Below are 22,707 nucleotides of genomic sequence, written 5' to 3' on the forward strand. Positions count from 1 at the left end.
GCAAACCAGAAAAGGCACTGGCTTTTCCTTTAACATCGCGATTCCGAAACCCTGTGCGCCAAAAAAAAAAAAGGCCGCAGCGGAAGAATCTCAAACCCTTCTCCTTCGCTTAGAGACGCTTTGGCATGTGCGACTAAACTTGAGAGGTGGGGTGGAGAATTCCCTGCCGAGTCCCATTTAAAGAGCCCGTTAGCCCTGACGGCATTGCTCGGATGTCGCCTTTTTGATTGGGCAGGAGCACCTGGCTGAATCGCAATGGGCGGGCCTTTGCAGCGGGCCCGCCCCCTCTTCTAATACAGGCCGAATGGGTTTGAGCCTTTGCAAGGAAGGTGGAGCTCGCGGGGGGCTTAACGGCATCTAAGCGCACACTCGCTGGGACTCTCAGGCGGAGGAATGTGTTGTTGTGTGCAAATCGATGGAGAGCAGTTTCGTGTCTCCAAGCATGCTCAGGATGGTTTTGTAAACTGAAGCGTGGGTTTCCGCGGAAGGAGAAGAGGTCCCCTCGCCTTTTCTCAAGGGGCTGTGCGGGTCTTTCTTCCAGCGGCTTTTCTGCTAAGTATGATTTCCGTATGAATGCTTCTACCTGGGCGTCTTAATTTTTGTCTCCCAAGCATCCAGTGCTTGGGAGCCATTGCAGAAATGCGGGGTCTGAGAGTGGGGGCGTGAAAAGCTGCCGTTATTGTTTTACGCGTTGGAAAGGGGTCTTCTGCAATGCTTAAAGATGGGGCTGTTGTGAAATTTTGGGCTGCTGAGGTTTGCACCTTTTTAAGTGGATGTTTGCTGCAGATCAAAATGTCGTTGTCTTCTTCAGTATCTTTAGCAGGATGAATCGTTTGAGCAAACAGTTGATGCACTGCCTGGATCAAGCTCTTCAACTTGTAGAATTTAACAGCTCTATCGAAGTAGGTGGGTTTGGAGGAAGGCCCTTTTCTCTATCTTAGACTTGGTTGCCTAAGGCTGCTTAACTAGTAGTTCTTATTTTCTGTGCTTCCCATCACCGCCCTTCCCCGCAATGTTGACCCTTATTTATGCACCTAAACAAACTCAGTTTGGGGTCTTTATTTCTTTAGAAGTACAGGCAATTCCACTTCAACATTTCTCCCTTGATGGGGAGGAGTTATGTGACAAATTATAGTCTGTCCCATTGCTCAGCAAGAAGTAAACCAGTCTCCAAACTTATTCAGTTGACAACTACTTGGAAACCTACTACTTTTAATATTCTTAAAGAAAATGTCTGTTGCAATGGTACTCAGTAGTTGGGGACCACCTGTGGCTCTTTCACATGCCATATGTGGCTCTTCTGAGCACCATCCCCCAATGTGGCATCCACGCTGTTTCAGAAAGTGAGCAAAGCCTTTGTTCAGTGGGAACTGTGGTTGGTTTCCACTTTGATGCATCTACCACTGAAGGTATGGGAAGGCTCCGAGCCTTCTTGGAAACAAATCTGGTTTTGTTGGTTGATGGTAATTATGAATGTAGCTCTCCACAACCTATGGAGCAACTGCCGCTGTCTGATGAGTGAGAGAACTTGAGGAAACTTCTGCAACATAATTGTGCTGATGATCAGGGCCCTGTGATTTCTCAAGGCCTGACAGCAGTGTGGTATAAAATCGACATTGCAATTGCGTGTCAATGCAGAACTTGTGTACAATGTACATGCATGTAGAAGGACTGCTGTATAAGTGAAATGAGCAACGTCATTTGGCAGCTCTGGAATTTGAGGCTCATATTCAGGACTGGAACCTTGGCATCACTATTTGGTAGCTTGCCAAGCAGATTTGGTGTTTTAGACAACTAATTCCATTTTTTTCCTTGAAGGAAATTCTATAGAGCCACCTACTGCTAATAGAATTTGAAGCCAGCAATACCTAGCAGTGCTTCAGAGCCTTACAGCTTTCCCATGGGGGGCGGGTGAACATAATGTCAGAGAGCCACAGGCTCTCAGAGATTCCCTGGTGAAGAATCAAATGAGTTTGAGCCTGCCTTTTTTGACTAAAAAACAGCCTAATTCCACTTGCTTATTGTCTCCTGTCTGCTTGCTTAGATGGAGATAGTTTCCCAATTGTTTGGCCAACATCTTTTTGAGGTTTGGGCCATGGTTGCTGTTCCAAAGTGATATCTTTATGAAGGGTCCACATACAGCTAATTTCTTCCCTTAGCATCATAGAGAACATCTTACCTTCAGATCCGCAGTGTTTACATCTTTGCACCCTAGACTACCTCCAGATTGCCCAGTGTCTTGAAGGAATGCGCCAGCGATGCTGCCGATTGGACTGTGATTTGCAGGCAGCAAGGGATCGACTGCGCCATTCGGAGTCTGATCGTTCAGTGCTGGAGGTGAAACTGAAACATGCCCGCAACCAAGTTGATGTGGAGATGAAGAAACGGCAGTTGGTGGAAGCAGAGCTGGAGACACAGGTGCTTGAGGGGGGGGGGAAGGGGGCAGAGATGGAAAGCCATGATAGGAGGATAAGCTGCACATTGCTTGGATGCTGCATTATTGGCTCTGCTTTTAAGGATACTGGGTTTGTCACTTCAACCCAGGACTAGTGATGTTCCTGTGCCAAATATGGGGTCAGAGGACAGGGAAATGTTGTGTAAGTGCTTTGGTGCTAGTGTTTCACTTATTTCTGCTCATGCATCATAGGACCAATCATCTATATTCTCTGGAGTAGCTGAATTTTTTTATAAGGCATGTTCCTACTTCCACATTTTGAGGGTTTGACAGCCCAATCCACAGCTGTCCTGTGGGCAGGGATGGTGCCATTCTGCCCTCTCCAAAGCGCTTTCCCGCAGCGCAGGAAGCACAAAAAGTAAAAAAAAGAGAGAAACTCACCTTCAGCACCCCCATAGGGAACAGTAGAGATACGCCATGAAAATCGCAGCATATGGCTGAGCCTCGCTCTGCCAATGCAAGGGGGCTAATCCAGCAGTGGAAGCCGACTGAGGGTCTCCACTCCCAGGAATGCCCCCGCCTCACCAACACAACTCGGGGCAGCAGGAAAGCACCAACAGAGAGCTGGACATTGCAGCCAAGTGTCCCAGGGCTCACAGCAGCTGGGCGCCAACAGATTTGCCCCTCCGCTGGGGTAACTGCCATTTCCATCAGCGTAAGCCCATGCTGTGTCCAGAGGGGAATTTGCCTCCCCCTCTAGATTGGTGTGCCCAACAGGTTCCCTGTTGTGGTGCTTGCCAGTATGTCTGCTCCCCCAAACAGCAGGTGTATCACAGTGTCCATACAAGGAAAATCCCTACATGGATGCATGCAGAAAATCCTTACATGGATGCATGTTTTTAAAAATAAAAAGGCAGGTATCTAATTCTAAGATGAATTAACCAGATATGAATACTGTTTCATCACTTAAATGTGGCATCTGATGCACAATCAAAAGAAAAGAAACTCAGCCATTTCTTTACCCAACAAAAATTAAAAAGTTTCTGAGAACAGCTGTACCATAGTGCACAAAGCACTTAGCTTTGAGTAGAACTTCCCATTTAGTCTTGCCTCTGCCCTGAACTGGCTAGGAAGTTTAAGTTTTTTCTTTGTTAGGGCTGCACCTGCAGCAGTGAATGTCAAGATTATAGCAACAATTCGTGTTAATGTAAAATTCTATATATTATAAGCCTTTGTGGCTTTGGAGAGAATTTGGAGAGAGTATAGAATCCTAAATGTTTACTAATGTGATTTGTAGCTTCTATTTCTCACTGAAGCTCAACTCAAGTTATAACACACAGAAAGACATTTAGACAGTACAAGACATCAAGTAACAATACAGAGAGGATCAGGATTACAGAAATCAAGAAACTGTGCAAACAGAGCTGTACAAGCCATGGCCACACTAGAAGAAATAGAGTGGATTACAAAGGTACAAAGCAATGCAGTAAGAACAAGGTGATACATAAGAATGAACATTGCAATAGACAATAATCCTACTCCCTTATATAAGGACCCGCCTGGATTGTAACATTATACTGCAATTCTGAACCCAATATAAAAGTGTTTCTCTCAACATTTAAATAACCATAAATTGTTTAACTTATTCAGATTGTATTGTTTGGGTTTTCAAAAGTCAAATAAATAAATAAATAAATAGTGGCCCACTCTCACAGCACACTCATTCACTATGTTATTTTTCACTCTGTATTGAGTTGGGAGCATTAGGTGTTCCCCTTCCTCCAAAAAACAAAAATGCACAGAGGAAGGATATTCATATCATCTGGACCTTACTAAGGCTGGGTGAGTCTGTGAGAGGGTGTTCCTTGTTCCATTCTAACAAGCTCTTACTTTGTTCCTCTCAGGAACGCAAACTGCAGCTTATCTATGACTACCTGGTGGCTGATCCACAGATCAATCCTTTCAACGAGGACCAGAGCTCAGTCCTTGGAGCTTTTGATGGGCGAAGTTTCGACCGCAGAAGCCTGCAGCCTGGCAAGCAGTGAGTGCCCAAGGGATCAAGCAGTTAAACTGCATTACAGTCTCATCTAGACAGAACAAATGGGCCTGCACCTCAGACTCCACTCCTCTTTGTTCTCTGCCCTAGCTATCCTGATCCTCACTGAAGCCAGTCCTTTGCTCCAACACCAACTTTCTTTTGCAAAGCAAGAGTACTACTACTATTTGTTTTATTTATTCTCTGCCTGGGGGCCCAAAACAGCTTACATCATCCTCTTCTATGTTATCTTTACAAAAATCCTGTTAGGTAGGTTAGCCTGTGAGGTAGGTTAGAGTAACCCAGGAACACCCAGTAAGGTTTCATGGTAGAGTGAGAATTTAACATTGGGCCTCCCAGAACCAACATACTAACTATTGTGCCACACTGGTATTTATACCCTGTTTCCCCAATATAAGACATCCCCTGAAAATAAGACGTAATAGAGGTTTTGCTGAAGTGCGAAATATAAGGCATCCCCTGAAAGTAAGATGTAGCAAAGTTTTTGTTTGGAAGCATGCCCGACGAGCAGAACACAGAAAAATAAGACATCCCCTGAAAATAAGACATAACGCATCTTTGGGAGCAAAAATTAATATAAGACACTGTCTTATTTTCGGGGAAACACAGTAACTCATCTTTCTACCTAGAGGGCACCCAAAGGGGCCAACACAGTTCTGTCAGTTTATAGTATGTATTGTGTATATAGTAACTAAGCTTGAGCAATATCCAAAAAATTCAAGAAAATTCAAATTCAGCTTGATTCAGCTATAAAATTTTTGGTATGACTGAATTAGCCAAATCCCCAATTTGTATTTGTTAGCATTTTTGGCATTTTATGTGTTTTTCCGTTGTTGGCCTGCAGGGGGTGCATTTTTAAAGCTAGCGGCACCAAAATTTCAGGGTATCTTCAGGAGACTCTCCCAGTGACACCACTCAGGTTTTGCAAAGTTTGATTAAGTGGGGGTGCAAAGTTATGGACCGCCAAAGGGGAGTTCCATCCCGTATTGTTTCCAATTGGAGCTAATAGGAGATGGGGGCTACTGCTTTGAGAGTCCATAACTTTGGACCCTCTGAACCAAACTTCACGAAACCTGGGTGGTATCATCAGGAGGGTCTCCTGAAGATACACTGAATGTTTGGTGCCGCTAAGTTAAAATGCACCCCTGATAGGCACCCCAAAATTTCCCCAGATTCTCTGCTCTGAACTGGCTCCATTGCAGCCAATGCAATGAATCAGCTAACCTGGTGAGTGGCAAGAAGTGTCAGTGGAAATGCTAGTGTTCTTGAATGAGAGAGCCTCAGCAATTTATAGTGTACTAACAGTAAAGCCCATTGTACAAACAAATACAGTGGGTTGTCTTAAAACTGTAGGTGGGTTAACAGCGCCCACTGAGGGAGCCAACCCCTCCTGCCTTTCCTCCCCTCCCCCTCTGGCCCTGCACCACCAGTTCCTTCCTCATCTTCTTCTTGGATGCCCTCATCAACATGCCAGTATTAATGGTGTCCACCAAGGGTGTGACCCTTTCTGCCTTTCCTCCCCTTGCACCCCATGTCACCAACTCCCTCCTCTTTCTTCTCCTATTCCCAAATGCCTTCTCCTCTTCATGGACACCTGTATCACCATGCAATAGTTAATGGCACAGTTGTGACCACCAGCAGTCACAACCCTCCAATAGGGAGCACCTGACACCTGTTCCTCCTCAGGCAGCTGTAGTCAGTACAGTGACTGTAATTATTCAGCAATGGAGGAGAAGGGCTAGTACACAAAAGAGTATCTGCCACATTCCATTGTTTTGTTTGTGTTGTTTTTTGCTCTTCTGGGCAAGCCCCACCCCCAAGCCATGTGTGTTTGCTGATTGGGTGGAAGTGAGTCATGTGTGGTGATTGGATAGAAGTGAGTTGTCGCCACCATAGCTAACCTTTTATATAATAGGATATACTTGATTTACAAATATATAAGCATACCACTGGTCATGGGAGAAAAGTTCCCCTGCAGACAACAGATCTACTATTCCACAGCAGACATAGATCCTGTACTTCAAAGGTGCTTCACTTTCAGCTGACTTGCATCTTGTTCTGTGTCTGCTACTACCAGGGTTAAACTAAACATGACTGTGAGAATTCCTAGTTTCACATTTTCAGTCATTTTTCATCATACAGAACAATGGCCCAATTTGGATCAATGAAATCTAACTCTGTCTCTATCCACCACCTCCCCCACGACACCTTGTAGCTTGTAGCTATTGTTGGCCCCATTTGGACAAAGATATTATGGGGGCATTATGTTTAAGGAAAGAGGAATGTTTAAGGCTGCTCAGTGCGTTACTGTGCAGTCCTAAGTGGAGGTGTACTGTTTTAGTCCACTGAAGTGCTTAGAAGAGTGAAACTATTCAGAGATTTCACTATCGGTAAATGACATGAGCCTTGAACTTGGGACTTTCCACTTGAAACATTGTACTACGCTAGTTCTCAGTCACCTGTTGGACCAGCCAACTTTCAAAATGCTGAAATCGTAGCCTTGGAATCTCCTGGAACTCTTCATTAAGTTTATGACTTGAACTGTTATGTATAAATGCAACAACTTTTTAATGCTTCAATTCTTTGGTTGCAAGAATGAAGTGTGTTGGAGCAGATTTAACATCAAATGTGTCAAGTTCTCTGCTCATAAACCACTTCATCTAGGAAGGTGAGCAAATTATATTTCTGTTGCATGATAATTTCACATGCTTGCTGCACATACATATGGTGTGTCTGTGCTGTAGAACGGCCTGCATATGCTTGTGCGCACAGAAAAATGAAGCATGATTGACTAGCGTGCTTGGTTTTGACTTTCAAATGCTTTCCAATTTTTGGCGTGCTTGAAATGATTCCTACCTTGATTACACTCACAAACGCCTGCTTGGAGGCAGAGCAGTATTTCTCAAAGAAATACATAAACTAGGGATTGCCTATTGCATTTCTCAAAGAAATACATAAACTAGGGATTGCCTATTTCCTTACCGCTATTAGGTCCACATGAGATTTTTGGAAAATAGGGGAATGAACAAATGATAGTGAGTATTTGTTCTTGGCTTACCCCACTGGACTTGAAGTGTGAGGGTGGAATGACAAAACATGACTAAATGATGATGTTCCTTATGTTTTCCCCTTTAAACTTACTTGCTGTTCTTCTCAGGTTGTCTCCAGGGGAAGAACTTGGCAACTCAATCATATCTGACATCAGCTTTGACCACTCGGGTGATGAAGCGGTAAGCTCCAGGCCCTTCCTGGGCTAATCATGAAATAACTGAAGGCTTAAGGTATGGCCAGACTCTATTGGAGCCTGAGCCAAAATTTCACCCTGGAAATTATCAGTGTCAGACATCCGATGTGTATCATTTGTTAGGCTGTGGTTGATAAGATTTTTGCAGAAATTGCTATACTTATCAAGGGTGGACTAAATGTTGTGAAAGGATGAGGTAAAGGTCAAGGTAAATAAAGTTTTATTTTTCCATGATCAATTGCTCTGTAAAGCAAGCATAACATTTTAGTAATGGGATTCATATGAAAGCATCCCAGTGTGGTTAGTAGAAATCTGTACCAGAGCAAGCTCTGAAAGAACCAGTTCTGAATCTTCCACTTAAAATTCATTTAATCATAAATACTGGTTATTTTATCAGCCAACAACTTTGCATTTAGCCACATCAAGATGGAGAAGGGATTGTTGATGTGAGCCCTGCATCGTTGGAACTGGGAGGAGGCTGAGCCTGAATTGACCTGAGCTCCTACTTCCCTTCATGCAAGCAATTTACCCCTCCTCCTACTGTTTTCCCAGCCCTCTCACACTGCTGACTACAGAAAGACCTCCAAGCATCTGCTCAAAACCACTGAAATCTGAGACAACTAAAATACCCACATGCATTCATTCCAGGCTGAAACCCAGCTGGACCTCTGATTACTTCCCCCAGGCACTGCAGCTATGAAAATACCAGTCCAGCATGATAGGGATGTTGAGTGATACAAATCTACTGTAAACATGACACAACAGGCTGTGAATGACTGTCCAACTTTCCCCCTCCTAAACTTAAAATCAGTTGGCCAGAATCTTCTCCATGGGGAAAAAATAGAAATGGGGGAGGGGAAATGGCCCTTAAGCATCTCATTTCTGATCTGTGGAGATGGGATATGAAAGATGACCTGCTTTAAATTAGGTGTTCCGCCCCTTTGTGGGCTGCCCCTGAAGTAGTATTTATACATCCAGCACTTGTAATTTCAACTGCATCCCATTGGACCATATATAACAATACAACTTGAAAATACATATTGACATTCCTTGGAACAAAACAGACACTGATACTTTGTTCAAAACCAATTTGCTGTTTATGTGCCCTCTCCCCTCCACACTGCTTTATGTCATTTCTACAATATGCACAGGCTTTGATCATGCTTGTGGAGGGGAATTGTCTATCAAATGGTCTTCTTTCTATATCTTCACCACTTGTATGTTTAATTGTCCTGCCTATATTTCTGCATAACCACTCAGAGGCTGGTATAATCTGCTTCTAGTGTTAATGGGCTGCTTCCTTTGGCAAAACATCAGCAAATACCTAAACAGAACAAGTCGTAAATTGTGGTGGAAGGGTCATACTCAAGGAGGGATTGACTACTGGATCCTAACTCCGCTTTCCTTTATTTGCTTTTTCTTCCAGAATCTTAATATGATAAAACCTGCCAAAGGAAGCAAAAGGGTAAGTGAATATGGCATTCAATTCTCATTAGAGCCTACAGTTGCATAGGAACAATGGAACTTCTGGATACTTCCCTTATTCCGCCTTTAAGGCTCTGGAAAGTCTTAAATACGGATAAGATTTGACTCTGAATGGTCAATTTTCTGTGGGTGAAAGGTGTAGAAAACTGATAGGGGATTGCAGTATTCTTTTCAGTTGCATTTCACAGTTAGGTCTTGATTGTCAGGTTGCTGACAATTGTTCAGGTTGCTCTTTGGATAGAAATGAAACTGTCTGTGAGCAGTTGGGGGCAGGGAATTGCACTTATAATTTAGCGGATAATTTTCCCTGATATCCATGTAGACTAGAGAGGATTTTTCTTTATAATCTGCCTTTCTTAATGAAACTCAGAGTATTTTATGCAGTGTAAGTCAATGCAAGCAATAGAATGAAACATTTAATAAATGGAACAGGACTGGGATTCCAGAAATCAGAACAAAGCATAAATATTAACTGTAACATATCAAATAATGTTACAAAAGCAGAAATACAGCGCGCCTGCAACAAGATAACACATACAACAGATGACATATACCATACTCAGTAGTAAAACTTCAGACATGTCCACCTTTGTGATCATGAGATTTAGGGAGATCAAAAAGTGTGCAGCTATTTGTTGTACAAGAAAATTGAAAAAGAAATAGGAACCATCCTTTTCTGGGCTGGAAATAATTTTTTTAATTGACATGCAGAGTTTTGATGGGTATTTTATTTTATTGTTGTTGTTTTCATGTAGGGGTCACTGCTCTTAGGTTTCACAGTTTTTGTATGTGTAAAGTGTTATCAAGTCACATCTGACTTATGGCAACTCAGTAGAGTTTTCAAGGCAAGAGACTAAAAGCGTTGGTTTGCCATTGCCTTCCTCTGCATAGCGACTCTGGTATTCCTTGGTAGTCTCTCATCTAGATGCTAGCCCAGGATTCTGAGATCTGACGAGATCAGGCTAGGCTGGGCCATCCAGGTCAAGGCCTCCAGTCTTAAGGTTATGGAAATAAATACCTTGAGACAATTTCTTCCCTTAGTTTGTGGTCTCCATGGACACAGGAAATGAGGAGAAACATTGGCACTATAAATTTTGGGTTCAACTTGAAATTCCACAGAAGACTGTGGGAATAAAACCCTTGGATAAAAGATGCAACAAATTTTGATCAGGATGCAAGTGGAGCAATCCATTCATCCCTAGTGCAGAATACCACCACCTCACTCTGAATTAAGTGGAGCCATCCTTATCTTGCTGTTGAACTCATTTCCTTCTTTAGCGTTCCTCTCTGGCACCCCTGATCCAGCCAATGGTAGCAGCCAAGCGTGCACGGCCATCTGTGATTCCTTCTCCTAATGTGAGTATATGACAGTGTTCTACACCTGTGCAAGTAAAGATAATATGAACCACAAGATTTATCTTTGACTGTATTGGAGCAAAACTCATTCTAAGAGGTATTTCGGTTTATGGTCCTGTGTGTATGATTAGTCCCACAACTTGTTGCAGTAGGATAGTGAAATAGAATGTGCATATGTGTAAAGCAGTGATGTTGTCTATGACATTGATACCTAGACTGAATATCTATCATGGTTCTAGGACTGCACAGCTTGGTCCCATAATTTTAAAAAAGACCACGTGAAAGGTAAAGTGGTGGGAGGCATGGAAGGCACAGGCTAGAATGGGTGGAGGGAGATCTCTGCAAATCCTCAAAGCTTCCTACCGTACCATGACATTGTGAGTGAGCTTTTTGATTTGGAGATAGCCTTTCATATGAGCATATAATTAGTTGCAAATGAGACACTGATACCTATTTCCTTCAAAATAGGCATTATTCTTGGTGGATATGTGGGTTTGTGATTCTTTAGTACCTGGATGAGGCCTTCTTGGATTCAGAATGATTTTAACTAATTCATGAAGGGGAAGTCCATCAGTAGTTATTGGCTTTGGCTGAATGATACCTCGGTGGTGTGAGGTGATAGACCTCTGAAGGCCAGTTGCTGGGGTTCTGCAGCAGGGAATCAGGATTTGGCCTGTGCCACTCTTGCCTGTGAACTTTGCATCTGGTCAGTCATTGTGGGAAACGGGGTGCTGGACTAGGTGAACTGTTGGTCTAATCCAGCAAGGTATGGCCTATTCTTGCATCTTCACATCTTTCAATTAAAACAAAGACCTTTCTGTCTAGCTGGAGAGGGCTTCTCTCTTCATCCTACAAAGAGCTCTTTGTTTGGGTTTCCCTGCACTCCTGTATAGTAGTCCAGATCTCAAATCTGATTGGGTGTGGTTGTCACCTCTTCTCTTCCTGTCCTTAAAATCTTGGCAGGCAAATATCCTGGCTTTGACCTGGAGACCTTCAGCTGCTGCTGAAAGCTTGCCACATGTTGAGCTGGTGCCACGTCGCCGATCCAAGCAGAGTCATCACATCTCCACAATTGCAGGTAGCCCTTCATCTTCAGTTTGGCCCCTCTCTTTGGTAGGACTGTACTAAACATGGAGGGCAGCTGGTTGGCTAGTGTTACTGGGATGCCACCATAAGCTTTCAGAGCTCTCTTCACATAAATTTTGGACTGTGTTCCCGAAGTGCAGAGAAAAAGGTGATGCTGATCCTTCATGGCTTAGGTCTGCTTCATCATCTGCCTTAAAGGAAGCACTTCTCAATTATAAGTAGGAGCAGGCTACAATTGCTCAGTGGCACAGGAAAGGCACTCTGTGGCCAATTATTCACAAGGCATTTGCTGCATGGTGGAGGCAAATGTCCACCATGACAAGATTTCCTGTACGAATGTATTTCCTCTAATCCTGCTTTCACTTTCCACTCTCTCTACAGCAAGTACATCAATTCATAGCAGGATTTAAATTTTGCTTCACTGGACGGGACAGATTTGCTAGTGGACACAACTTTGCCCCAGACCTCTTCCCTCCAGCTGCAGCCCACCCATCTAGTCTTACCCCCATGCTTACTCCCTCACACTGCTTGGCATGCTTCCCCCTCACCACCTCCCTGTTGCCGACTACTTTCTGTTTCTTGTCCTGCTGTATAGTTTCTACTGCCCTTGGCCTCCCCACTCCTGCATATCTTTAGATTTAAAAAAAATTAAATAACTATATCAGTAGATCCAATCCAAAAACCTTTATCAGGCATAAACCAGAAGTACCATACATTCCAAGTACAAAAACAGGATCATTGTTATATATCATGTAGAACATGGATTGAAAATGTATCAACTGCTTCAGAAATTTCTACACTAGGGCTGTTATCAGTAGATCAATAAATCTATACTAATACTAGAAAAATGTATAAATAATAAAACTTGTCAATCAGTCAAAACACTCAATTTGCCCCTGCATTTGATCCACAAAATGGGACGTCTCCATGCATCATCAGACCCTATATGAGAGGTAGCTGACTTCTGTTTAGATCTTTATTTAAGGAGAGTTCAACCAACAATGTTAGGGAATGGTGCTAGGTGGATATGATTAGCAGTTGAGGGATGAGGTTACAAAGCCGAGTTCAGCAAAATGTCCAAGTGGCTCCCCCTCCCCCTATTTAAGTCACTAAGGCATCCGTGATAATTTCAGAAACAGGTTTCTGCTTCCAAAGGAGCCTTGGTTGTAAGAAGGGCAATTTTATGAAAAAATTCTTCTTCCCCTGGGCATCATTGTTGGAGGCCTTGGTATATGTCACTTTGAATCCATTCCCCCACTCTTCCCTTGTTTGGATACTTAGAAGTTCCTATATTTCCAAACCCTGCACTAGTGGGAAAGATTGTTAAACTTCTGTCCTACCCTGACCAGGACTCCTGGGCAGTCCCATACACCAGAAGCTGCTGCTGTTTTCTTCTCCACGAGTTTTTGAATTCACAGGATTTTAGCCTCTTAATGGGAAGCTGCAGTTTGAGATAAGCGGACTAGCTAGTATGAAGTTTCAGCAAGGTGTGCAGGGAAGTGTCTTTTCAGAACACTGGAAGACGGTCCTTGTGTGTATTCATGTTCCTAGTACTGAGAGCAACTCTTCTCTTCACAGAATTCACCTCAGTGTTGGGCAGCTGTGATGAGTCAGATGGACAGAGAAGCCAAGCTGAGAGTGAAGCTGCTGGCACAGAGGTTGGAGCTGGGGGGAAGGGTGCCCAGGGCTGCTTCCCTTCCTCTCCTTCTCCCTCATGGAAAGCACCACCACTCCAACATCACTTCACCTCCAAGACAGTGAGTAAGACTTGAGAAAACAGGCCTGTTGTAAACACTAGTGTACCTGCATGGCAGGCTGCGTTCTCAAGATTGCTCACAAAGCAGAGACTGTGTATGATGCATTGCAAAGTAGGTAGGCAGCAGTTGCATTGCATATGAGCAAGTTTGCTTAACTGCCCATGGGGTGGAAATCTAGTTGCTCTTTCTGCTTTGCTTATCTCCCCTTTTCTTTCTCCCTTCCTGCCCAAGATCATCTGTCGAGAGTCCTGTGCCAGTTGCAAATCCCATCTGCGCTTTGGGAAGGTGGCACTTAAATGTCGATCCTGCCAGCTTGTTGTACACCCTGAGTGCAGAGAAAACTGCCCATCTCTGTGTATACCAGGTACTCGCCAAAGAATGAAGGAGGTGAGTGTTGCAGGGTGAGAACTTGAGGAGTGGGCTTTACCCTGGAGAAACAGTAGCTCTATTGACTTTTTGTGCAGGGTAGCTATGCTAAGATATTTCTCCACACAGTGTGGTATCTACTCTTTCTTTTTTTGCAGGGCATTCTGGCTGACTTCGCACCCAGTACACCCCCTATGGTGCCCACACTAGTGGTTCAGTGTGTGAGTCAGGTGGAAAATCGTGGTCTCCAGGAGGTGAATGAAGGGGTGACTAAGATATCTGGACAAAAGGGCTAATTGGGCTACCTTTCATCTTCGATGCCTTTCTCAGCTTTTCAGTCAAACTTAATTCCCATTCCACTTTACTTTTCCATTCTGTCCTGTGCTTTATCCAGTTTTTCCCTGTGGATAATTACTCAAAGCTTATACTGTTTGCTCACACCTCTTGCCAACCTGGGTTCCTGGATCCAGATTTGCAACACATACAGCTCCCTTGGTTTCATGATTCTTTTCTGCACTTTCATTCAGACTACCTCTCATGTCTGTCACATTTTTGTCCACAGGGTCCTCCCAACAAGGACATAGGAAATGGGGGATTCTCGGGTTCAACCCCCCCATTACATGTCTGAAGCTCCACCCCCCATTTGTGTTTTTTTGTATTTTTAGTGGTGTTTTTGGCCTGCAGGGGGTGAAGTTTTTAGGCTAGCAACACCAACATTTCAGGGATTTTAAATAAGACTCTCCTGATGATACCACCCAGGTTTGGTGATGTTTGGTTCAGGGGGTCCAAAGTTATGGACTCTCAAAGTGGATGCCCCCATCCCCCATTGTTTCCAATGGGAGCTAATAGAAGATGGGGGCTACACCTTTGAGGATCCATAACTTTGGACCCCCTGAACCAAACTTGTATAATCAGGAGAGTCTCCTAAAGATACGCTGAAAGTTTGGTGGTGCCAGCTAACAATTGCACCCCTGACAGCAGGCACCCCCCAAATTTCCCCAGATTCTCTTTTTAAATCCACCCCCTTCGGCATGGATTTAAAGGGAGAATCTGAGGTCCCCAGTTTAAACATTGAAAGTGATGCTGTTTCAGGGTGGGGAATAAACCACCCCAAAACAGCATCACTTTCAATGTTGTTTTAACTGGAGACCCCAGATTCTCCCTTTAAGGTGGATTTAAAAGGAGAATCTGGGCTCCCTAGTTTAAACACCATTGATGCTGTTTGGGGGTGGATTCCAGCATCACAGTGGCCGCCCGTGGTTTGTGGGGCCCCCGTAAAACTCAGATTTTGCACCAGGCTCCCTAGCTACACCTCTGCCCGGAGGGGAGGACAGAAGGGGCTGCCGGCTGGGAGCCCAGCTGGTGGGGGGCGGGGCGGGCAGGGCAGGCGAGTCTGCTGTCCCTGGCCTGGGAGACTTGCTTTTATAAGCACTGAGGCCGTGGGCAGGGCTTGGGGAGGCATGGCCACACCCCGGGGCAAGTGGAGGCGTGGTCCCGCCCCGAACCCCCCCATAAAAAAATCTATACCTACGTCATTGCCTCCCAAGGTCCTTTCTACTTCTTTTAACTTCTTTTGACTACATGACCCCTTCCAGATTGCTGTTCTAAACCAGATGTCATCCGTTGTTGGCCCCTTTCCAGGTAAAGCAGTTCAGAGACAGGCATTTCATATAGCTGTTTCAGTCCATCTGTGAGTCAGCTCTAAAGCACTCTGAAGTGCTGTGGCCATTTCAAACAATGCCATTTTTCCTCACCTTTTCCCAAGGCATGTTCTTTTTCACCCCCACCTTTTTTGAGGGAACTGTTCTGAGATTTGCTATATAGTACTTTAGCGCCATAGGTCTGCAGTGCATCCCCAATACTGGTGATACAGCAGTTCAGTGCTACATCAGCAGCACTGGGATGCACTGAATTGCTTTGTTGGTATAGTGCAAATGTCAGAATGTTCAAAAGAAAAAGGGCAAAAAAGAATGCACATGGGAAAAGGTATGCTGGGAGCGGGGGAGTGGTCCTTTCGGAAGCACTCCAGGCGTTAAAAAATAGCACATTGGAGCTATTCAGAAGTGCAAGGAAAACTGAAAACAGGAAAAGTCCATTTTCATTCAAAAAATGGCTGAACCCTGGCATGCCCATGGGACGCAAGTGGCTTTTCTTGAAAATGTAAAAAAATTAATCCATTAGCAACAGGAGCCAAAATGATTGAGTCTGAAATGACACAATAATAAATTAGCAACTGACTGCTAAAAAGGGCTATATGGGCAGTTTGAAAGGGGCTTGTGTCTTTACTTTTTATGTTCTCTTCTACACTCCAGTGTATTTGATGAAACGATCTCTGGTTCGTGAAAACTTATGCTGAGGTAAATGTTATCTGGGGTTGTTTTTTCCCCTGTCAGCCTCTTCTTGCTTGTAAGATTCTTCATGTGATCCTGATTTTTCCCATCCAGCTCTTTAGGTGTCTCCTATGTGTCCTTGGCATTTTGCCTGCACTAATTATCGCATTAAGTTTCCTGTTTCATCAGCTTTCTCTTGCCCTTGGTTATCTATTCTGTGTCTCTCTGTCACTTTGTATATCTTCCCTCCTTAGTCTTTAAAGCTTTCTTTGTTTAAAAAAAATCTTACTTTGTGTCCTCAAATTTGGTTTATACTACTGACCATTCAGTCCCTACACAAAATTCCTCTGATTTTGCTCAAAAAGTAGACCTTGTCTGTGACCTTCTCTATATACCAAATCTTCCCTGCTTAATTGTTTCAGAAAAAGTTATTTTTTACCATACCCTGTCTCAAAGAAAGAAACAACCTCAATGCTGAATTAAGCTGCAGGCTCTTCCGGAATGTAAATTGCAGCGGAGGGCTCCTCTGCAGTCCCAGTACCTGCCCATTTCTGTGCGTGCCCCCCCCCCCCCCCCTTCCCGATTCTCTGGGTGCATTTTAGAAGTTACTTGTGATCGCAAAAGGCAAGTTCTGCTAATAGCTTTTAGATGCACTAAAATGCTATATTAAGAAAGTGCCATGCTGAACAGTATGCAGAATAAATGTTTTGATGTAAGCCGTGCTTAAAGTAACTTCTAAAATGCAACCAGAGAATTGGGACTTCTTTAAACATCGGAAAGACGCAGTTGTCATTTCCATCACATCATGCATGACCACAGTTCTTTCTTTTGCTGAGACTGGGAATAGTTACAGTATTTCTAGGTATGGAAGATAGGCAAGGATTCAGCTTTGGTTTTATAACTATGGTGTGAAGTGTTTTTGTTTTCTAGTAATTTATTTTGACTTGTACAGATCTTTAGTTTGGTTTGCTGCCCTAAGGTGCTTGTTATGGAGGAATATTCATGTTTTTAATAATGAAAATTACAGCGCAGGGTTTAATAATTTTTGATGCTTTAACAAGAATGAGACCCATGAAGAGCAGGGGGAAACTCTATTTCCCCCGTGGGTTCCTGGTGCCCTCTTGCCATGTCTTCTCTTTCCCTCAAACTGACTCATTCTCTTTACAACTAGGCGCCATTTTGAATTGCTACAACAACCAAAAATACTGTCCAGACTGTGGGCAGAGGTGTCATATCTGTGATATTACTATTGCAGAGGTTCTTAAAACCCCCACAATTCCTTTTTGAAAAATCACACTGGGTTTTTTGTCAAAGATGTCCTTATTTGTAGATGTTTTGATCCATATAGATGCCAGCCCTTGCTTTTTTACTATGAAGCTGAGTCTTAGCTGGTGGGGAAGATGATGCTGGAGTGCTGTGGCATTTTTAGGCAGCTTGGCTTCTTTCTGATTGCTTCTGCTGAGTGAGGGTGCATGTACATGGTTGTGAGTTTGCTTCTTACATGGTTGTGAGTTTGCTCCATTTCCATGGTTTCAAAACTAATATGTTTCGGGGGGGAGGGGGGGATGCAGTTTTCCTCATGCCAGACTAGTCAGTGATCCTGGGATCCTCTCTGCCTTCTGCACTATACCATCATCAAGAAAACACACGAGGCCTCCAGCACAGCCTATGGCACTGAATTCCCATGCAGGAATTATGAATAGTAATAAAGTACCTCTGAGCATCTGACTTTTCTTTGCCAGTAAATAAGTCCAGTTTCTCCTCTTTCCAATTTGCCTAGTGCACAGTTCTCTGGTTTATTGATGGTGACGTAAACTAGAACTGTGCATCACACATTGTAGAGGTTTTGTACTTTCCAAATGCACTTTTTGCATGAAACTGCTGAAAATAATTTGGGTGACACCATTTTTGCCTCCTCAAACTCCTCTTTGGACCTGTTATTGGCACTATTGTGAAAATCACATGTAGCTATGTACGTAACATGATTTTTGCAATGGAGGTCTTAGCAGCTCTCTGCATAAGGCAAGACGATGGACTTGGTCCCTGGTGCCCAATGACTTTGCGGCTAATCTTAGTCATGGTATTGTGCTGGGCCAGGAATGCAGACTGAGGTGGTGACAACTTCTCCTCTGTGGCAGATGGGGTTATACCGAGTGTCTGGTGCAGAGCCTGTTGTACGTGAATGGAAAAACAAGCTGCTTCATTCCAGAGGAGCAGCTCTTTCACTTGATCAAGTGGCTGATGTGCATGTGATCTGTGGCATTCTCAAGGACTTTCTGAGGAGCTTGAAGGAACCACTTGTTACTTTCTACCTGCACTCTGCTTTCCTGCATGCTGCAGGTAAGTTTGAGCAGGGCAGGAAGGGGAAATGGTCTGTCCCAGGATGAATTCTGTGTAGTGGGATTCTCGATATTGTCTAGTTTTAGATTTTAGGAGAGGCTAGCATTACTGGTTGAAAAGGGAAGAAGGGGCTGAATTGCTCCTGAAACTGGCTGATTGCTTGGAGACCTCTACTTAATTTTATGTGAATGTGAAAGAACCCGAGTACTGTCATTGTCAGACTTTACAGCTTAATGCTTGGGAACGGTACTTGCATGAGTGTTGGTGAGTCCTCTAAATGCTGACATCTGTGGGTGCCTAAAGATCCATAACTCGTTTTTCTTCTGCCCAGACATCCCAGATGAAACTACCCGTCACACAGCTCTCTGCCATGTTATGATGAAGCTGCCCCTGGCCAACAGAGATACCCTGGCTTTTCTCATGCTCCACTTGCATAGGTGAGAGGAGTGTCGATGAGAACAAGCACAGACTTGAAGGGGGAGGCAAGAACAATCAGGAACAGCATCCAGTTATTTCAACCTTGCTAGAAATGTCATTGCATGTTCAGGGGACACAGATCCCCCCCCCCCCACATATACATCTGCAACTACAACTGGATATACATGCAGTTGCAAAGATGCAACTTCCATTTCAAAGATACACAAATCATGGGCATTTGTTGCATTCCCAGAGGATAGAAGAGACTTTGAGGACGGGTTCTGGAACACCATGCTACATGCTGTGGTCAATAGTGTCTCATATGTGACCTTGGATGCTCCATACTGTAATCAGCATGTCCTAGAGCAGTGTCCTTCACCATGCCTTGCAGGCATAGCTGTGTCAAATGGAACAGAGTTCAGGTTCATATTGTGGCACTTGCTCTGGACGCTATGGATTCATCTCTTGCTCTCCCTCCCCCCCTCCCCTTAGAGTCATAGACAGCCCGGAGTGTCGAATGGACCAACATAGTTTGGCATGTATCTTTGGACCAACCCTAGTTGGGCACAGTATTCCCAACCCCTCTCCTGTCACCATCATGGAGGACACACCCCGTCAGATCCAGGTAACAGATGTACTTTGCATGCAGGTGAATCTATTTTTCCCCAAGCTGTAGACCACTCAATGCTTAGCTTGTATAGGAGGAGGAAGCCAGATTTTTCCCATGTAGGTTGTGCTAGTTGCATGCTTTGGGAAGGAGATTTTTGGCTTCAAACTTTTCTCTGCACTCCTAGGGGTTTTTTTTAACCAGCTCTGTAAGATAAGAGGGTTTAGAACTGAATAACTCATGTCAAAATATATACTGCCTTGATTCTAATAATTGTTACTTTTACCCATAGCAAGGGGCACTGATAACCATTCTACTGGAAATCCTGCTTGGCCTCTCTTCTGGCTTCTGTAGGTTTGTTAAGGACTGCACACCAAGTTTTCTAGCCTGTATTTGAGTTTTAAAAGTTGAGAGTCTGTTTCCTTCTTTAAAAAGGAAAAAAAATCAGACATTTTTAAGATGCTGAATTCTGGTATACATACAGTGTGTGTATACCCAAGTGCATATAGTACCATTTGAGCCCAAAAGGGGAGGGACAGTCTATAAATGTAATAAACAATAATACACCTTTTATTAAATAAAATCTCAAAGCAGTGCCATAGTCGCAATGAGGAACAGAGTCCCTAAGTCAACACTGCACAACTGAGTTTGTGTTCTTTTGCCAAGGATAGTAAAAGAATTCGAAATCTGCATTTCAGACATTGACTTGAAGGAGTGTGAAAATTTCATTTCAGTAATATTGTGTGCAGTTATGGTGAAGGCTTTTTTATTAAAAGTTTCATCCTGAACGCACGTTCAAGAAAGGTGCTGGTGTTTGAACATGTGTAGATAGAAATTCAGGGACAGAAACACATCTATGAAACATAAGCAAGAACCAGCAGTGAATGAAGGTGGTGCTGTCGGAGCATCGTCAGTCTGGTGCTCTTTTCCCACAGGTTGTTGCCCAGCTGTTAGCACTGCCGCTTGAATTTTGGAAACGTTTTGTGGAAGAGGAGCAGGAGAACCTGGTGCCTTCAGTGCAGCAGCCCAGTGTGGTAAATAAGCAAGGTAAGTCAAATGGGAACGGGGGGAGGGGGAGGAGGCTAAGGAAGAAATATGGGGAAAGCCTCAGAAGTACTTGGTTTTGGTGATCTTCCAAAGGGCGATGGTGAAGGGAAGAAGACCTAATGATCTTCCCCATAACCTTCCCTCCACTCTCACAGAGCAGCTGTTCTGTCCTTTCACTTCTGCAGAAATAAAGAGCATCCAGATGAGTCCATCACCAGGAAGTGGCTGTCTCCCCAGTAAGCTACATGACTGCATTGGTACCACCCTCCCACCTTTGTGAGTGATGTGGATAGGAGGAGGCACAAAAAGAGGATGCTTGTATCGGGATGGGGCTGGCCCTGCCCTACTTTGGGGCAGAAAAGATAGTATTGGGAAGGATGACAAGATTCAGCACTGGGCCGATCTGTGCCTGAGCACATTCCTGCTCAGCCTCTGTGGGGATGCCAGCTGGGGGAGGGGGTGGGAGAGGAACAACTGCCAGTGTGCCAGTGACAAGGGCATGCATTTGTAGAGGCTATGTTGGGTCTTGGATCTAACTTTGCTCTTTTCTTTTATCAGGTGTGCCCATCGCACTAAGAAGACTGGCAAATTGTTCCCTCTCCCAACATAAAAGAACTACTCTGCATGACCCCCGTCCTCGCACCAACTTCCTTGGCTTCTGCCTGTTAACCACTTCTTTGCCAATCTAGGTGTTGACTGATGCAGCTGTTGACTGATGAGGACACTGTGATCGAGGAAGGCTGCTGGAGAAAACAAACTGCTTTTGCTCCGTCCAACTTTTGTTTCAAGAGACAAAGCGGTTAATTCAGGGACATGAGAGTGTTCAGAGAAACGTAACAGAGTTTTGCAGCTCTGAAACGCTTCCCCTGTGGTCCAGGTGAAGCCCCTAACAACAACAACAGAGGAAGAGATACAGGAATTCTGCAAGTGGGAGAAGGAATGGGCACAAATCACCTTCAGCACTACCTATCATGGGAAACGAGCATTGGATACAACCTATATTGCAGTTCCATTGGAAACGATGCTTTGACACTGTCCGTGCTGATATTCAAATCACTAATTAATTATGTTTTATATGGTCACTTCCCTAAGGACAGTAATGCCAAAACAGGAACCTTAACAGCATTGGCTAGTACAAAAAATAAGCACTGCCCTGGATTATCTTCACAGTTGCTATAATTTAATTGTGGATCCAGGTGCTTCTCCATTTGGTTACTGGGCTCAACATGATCCTTTTGTGACTTCTGGGTTGCACACCCTTTCCTAGGAGTAGCGCATCTGACACTATGCAGTCTCGTGTTAGCATTCAATGTAGCTATTATGCAAAGGGCATGCCCTAACTATTTACAGGACTTAGTTTTACTATGCTAGTGGGTGTGAATATCTCTGGTAAATTTGAGAATGATGAATTCCCTAATTGTGCAGTTCTTTACTGTCATAGATTAAAGGGCTGTGCCATAGAAATGATGTATGAGTTTCTTATCACTGACTGGACACAGACGTTATTGCACATTGGATGATGGTGATGATTAAAAGTTGACAGGAACAAATCAGGGCTGTGTCCAAAGTGAATGTCTTCATGTTTTAATTTTTTCATAGGGTGTTAACCCACATTTCTTTGGTATTGATTTTCTTGTTTCCCCTGAGCTCTGAGTGCTTCCATCCTCTCTTGGCAGTGCTCTCAGCAGGAATGGTGCTTACATGCTTTAGGTTTTCCATTTTGTATTCTTCCTAAATACAACTGTGGTTCTCACAATTATCTCCCTTTTACTTCCTGAGCAGGCACTCAGGCAGACTGTATTGCTGAGCTTTTCATGGCATTGCTAACCCCATCAACATTTCTATGGCTTTCAACAGGGCTAGACACTGGGCTGGCTTGGATTATGAGAGAGGGCCGTTTGACAAAGTGTATTTGGCTGAGGATGGCTGGAGGACATGTTTGTTTTCAGATCTTGGTCAAAACCTTCCTTTATTTTTCTTAAATATGGGAACTTTTGAAGGCCAGACATCTGTAGTCTTATTTACAGAATTAATCAGTCACATAGCAGTGCTTGGATTGAAACACTTTTTAATTGTTTAATTGCTGTTTTCTCCACCACAAATTTATGACTAATTTGTACAAAATAGGATTCTGTTCCTTTCCCACTAGTCAAGTGTATTCTTTGAGGGTCAGATACTACATTCTTTACACCTTGATTCGGGCTCCTTATTTTCTTTCCTA

The 22,707-nt window shown here is 43.8% G+C and overlaps 1 protein-coding gene across 3 annotated transcripts; it reads left to right on the forward strand.

Annotated features, from left to right (window-relative positions):
* Positions 1-297: 297 nt before the first annotated feature.
* LOC125426528 (rac GTPase-activating protein 1-like) lies at positions 298-22,036 on the forward strand. Of its 3 annotated transcripts, none has more exons than XM_048484903.1 (17): positions 298-556; positions 812-906; positions 2,216-2,418; positions 4,300-4,436; positions 7,609-7,681; positions 9,122-9,160; positions 10,459-10,536; positions 11,500-11,614; positions 13,201-13,379; positions 13,611-13,766; positions 13,904-13,999; positions 18,214-18,415; positions 18,747-18,852; positions 19,325-19,457; positions 20,375-20,486; positions 20,672-20,762; positions 21,045-22,036. In XM_048484903.1, exons 2-17 carry the CDS (start codon positions 825-827, stop codon positions 21,094-21,096), a joined length of 1,854 nt encoding a protein of 617 aa, XP_048340860.1. In that variant the 5' UTR covers positions 298-556; positions 812-824; the 3' UTR covers positions 21,097-22,036. The 3 variants fall into 3 exon arrangements, with proteins under 3 accessions (XP_048340860.1, XP_048340861.1, XP_048340862.1); XM_048484904.1 differs by having other exon boundaries at positions 299-556; positions 812-902; XM_048484905.1 differs by lacking the exon at positions 812-906 and having other exon boundaries at positions 299-556.
* The last annotated feature ends 671 nt before the right edge of the window (positions 22,037-22,707 follow it).

This window comes from Sphaerodactylus townsendi, linkage group LG02, assembly GCF_021028975.2.
Source record: "Sphaerodactylus townsendi isolate TG3544 linkage group LG02, MPM_Stown_v2.3, whole genome shotgun sequence".
NCBI classification, from domain to species: Eukaryota; Metazoa; Chordata; class Lepidosauria; order Squamata; family Sphaerodactylidae; genus Sphaerodactylus; species Sphaerodactylus townsendi.

Excerpts from the sequence above, each read along its gene's own strand:
- LOC125426528 (XM_048484903.1), top strand. The coding sequence starts at position 825 with ATGAATCGTTTGAGCAAACAGTTGATGCACTGCCTGGATCAAGCTCTT. Across the intron at positions 11,615-13,200 it reads TCACATCTCCACAATTGCAG|AATTCACCTCAGTGTTGGGC; the intron begins GTAGCCCTTCAT and ends TTCTCTTCACAG. Across the intron at positions 14,000-18,213 it reads AAAATCGTGGTCTCCAGGAG|ATGGGGTTATACCGAGTGTC; the intron begins GTGAATGAAGGG and ends CCTCTGTGGCAG.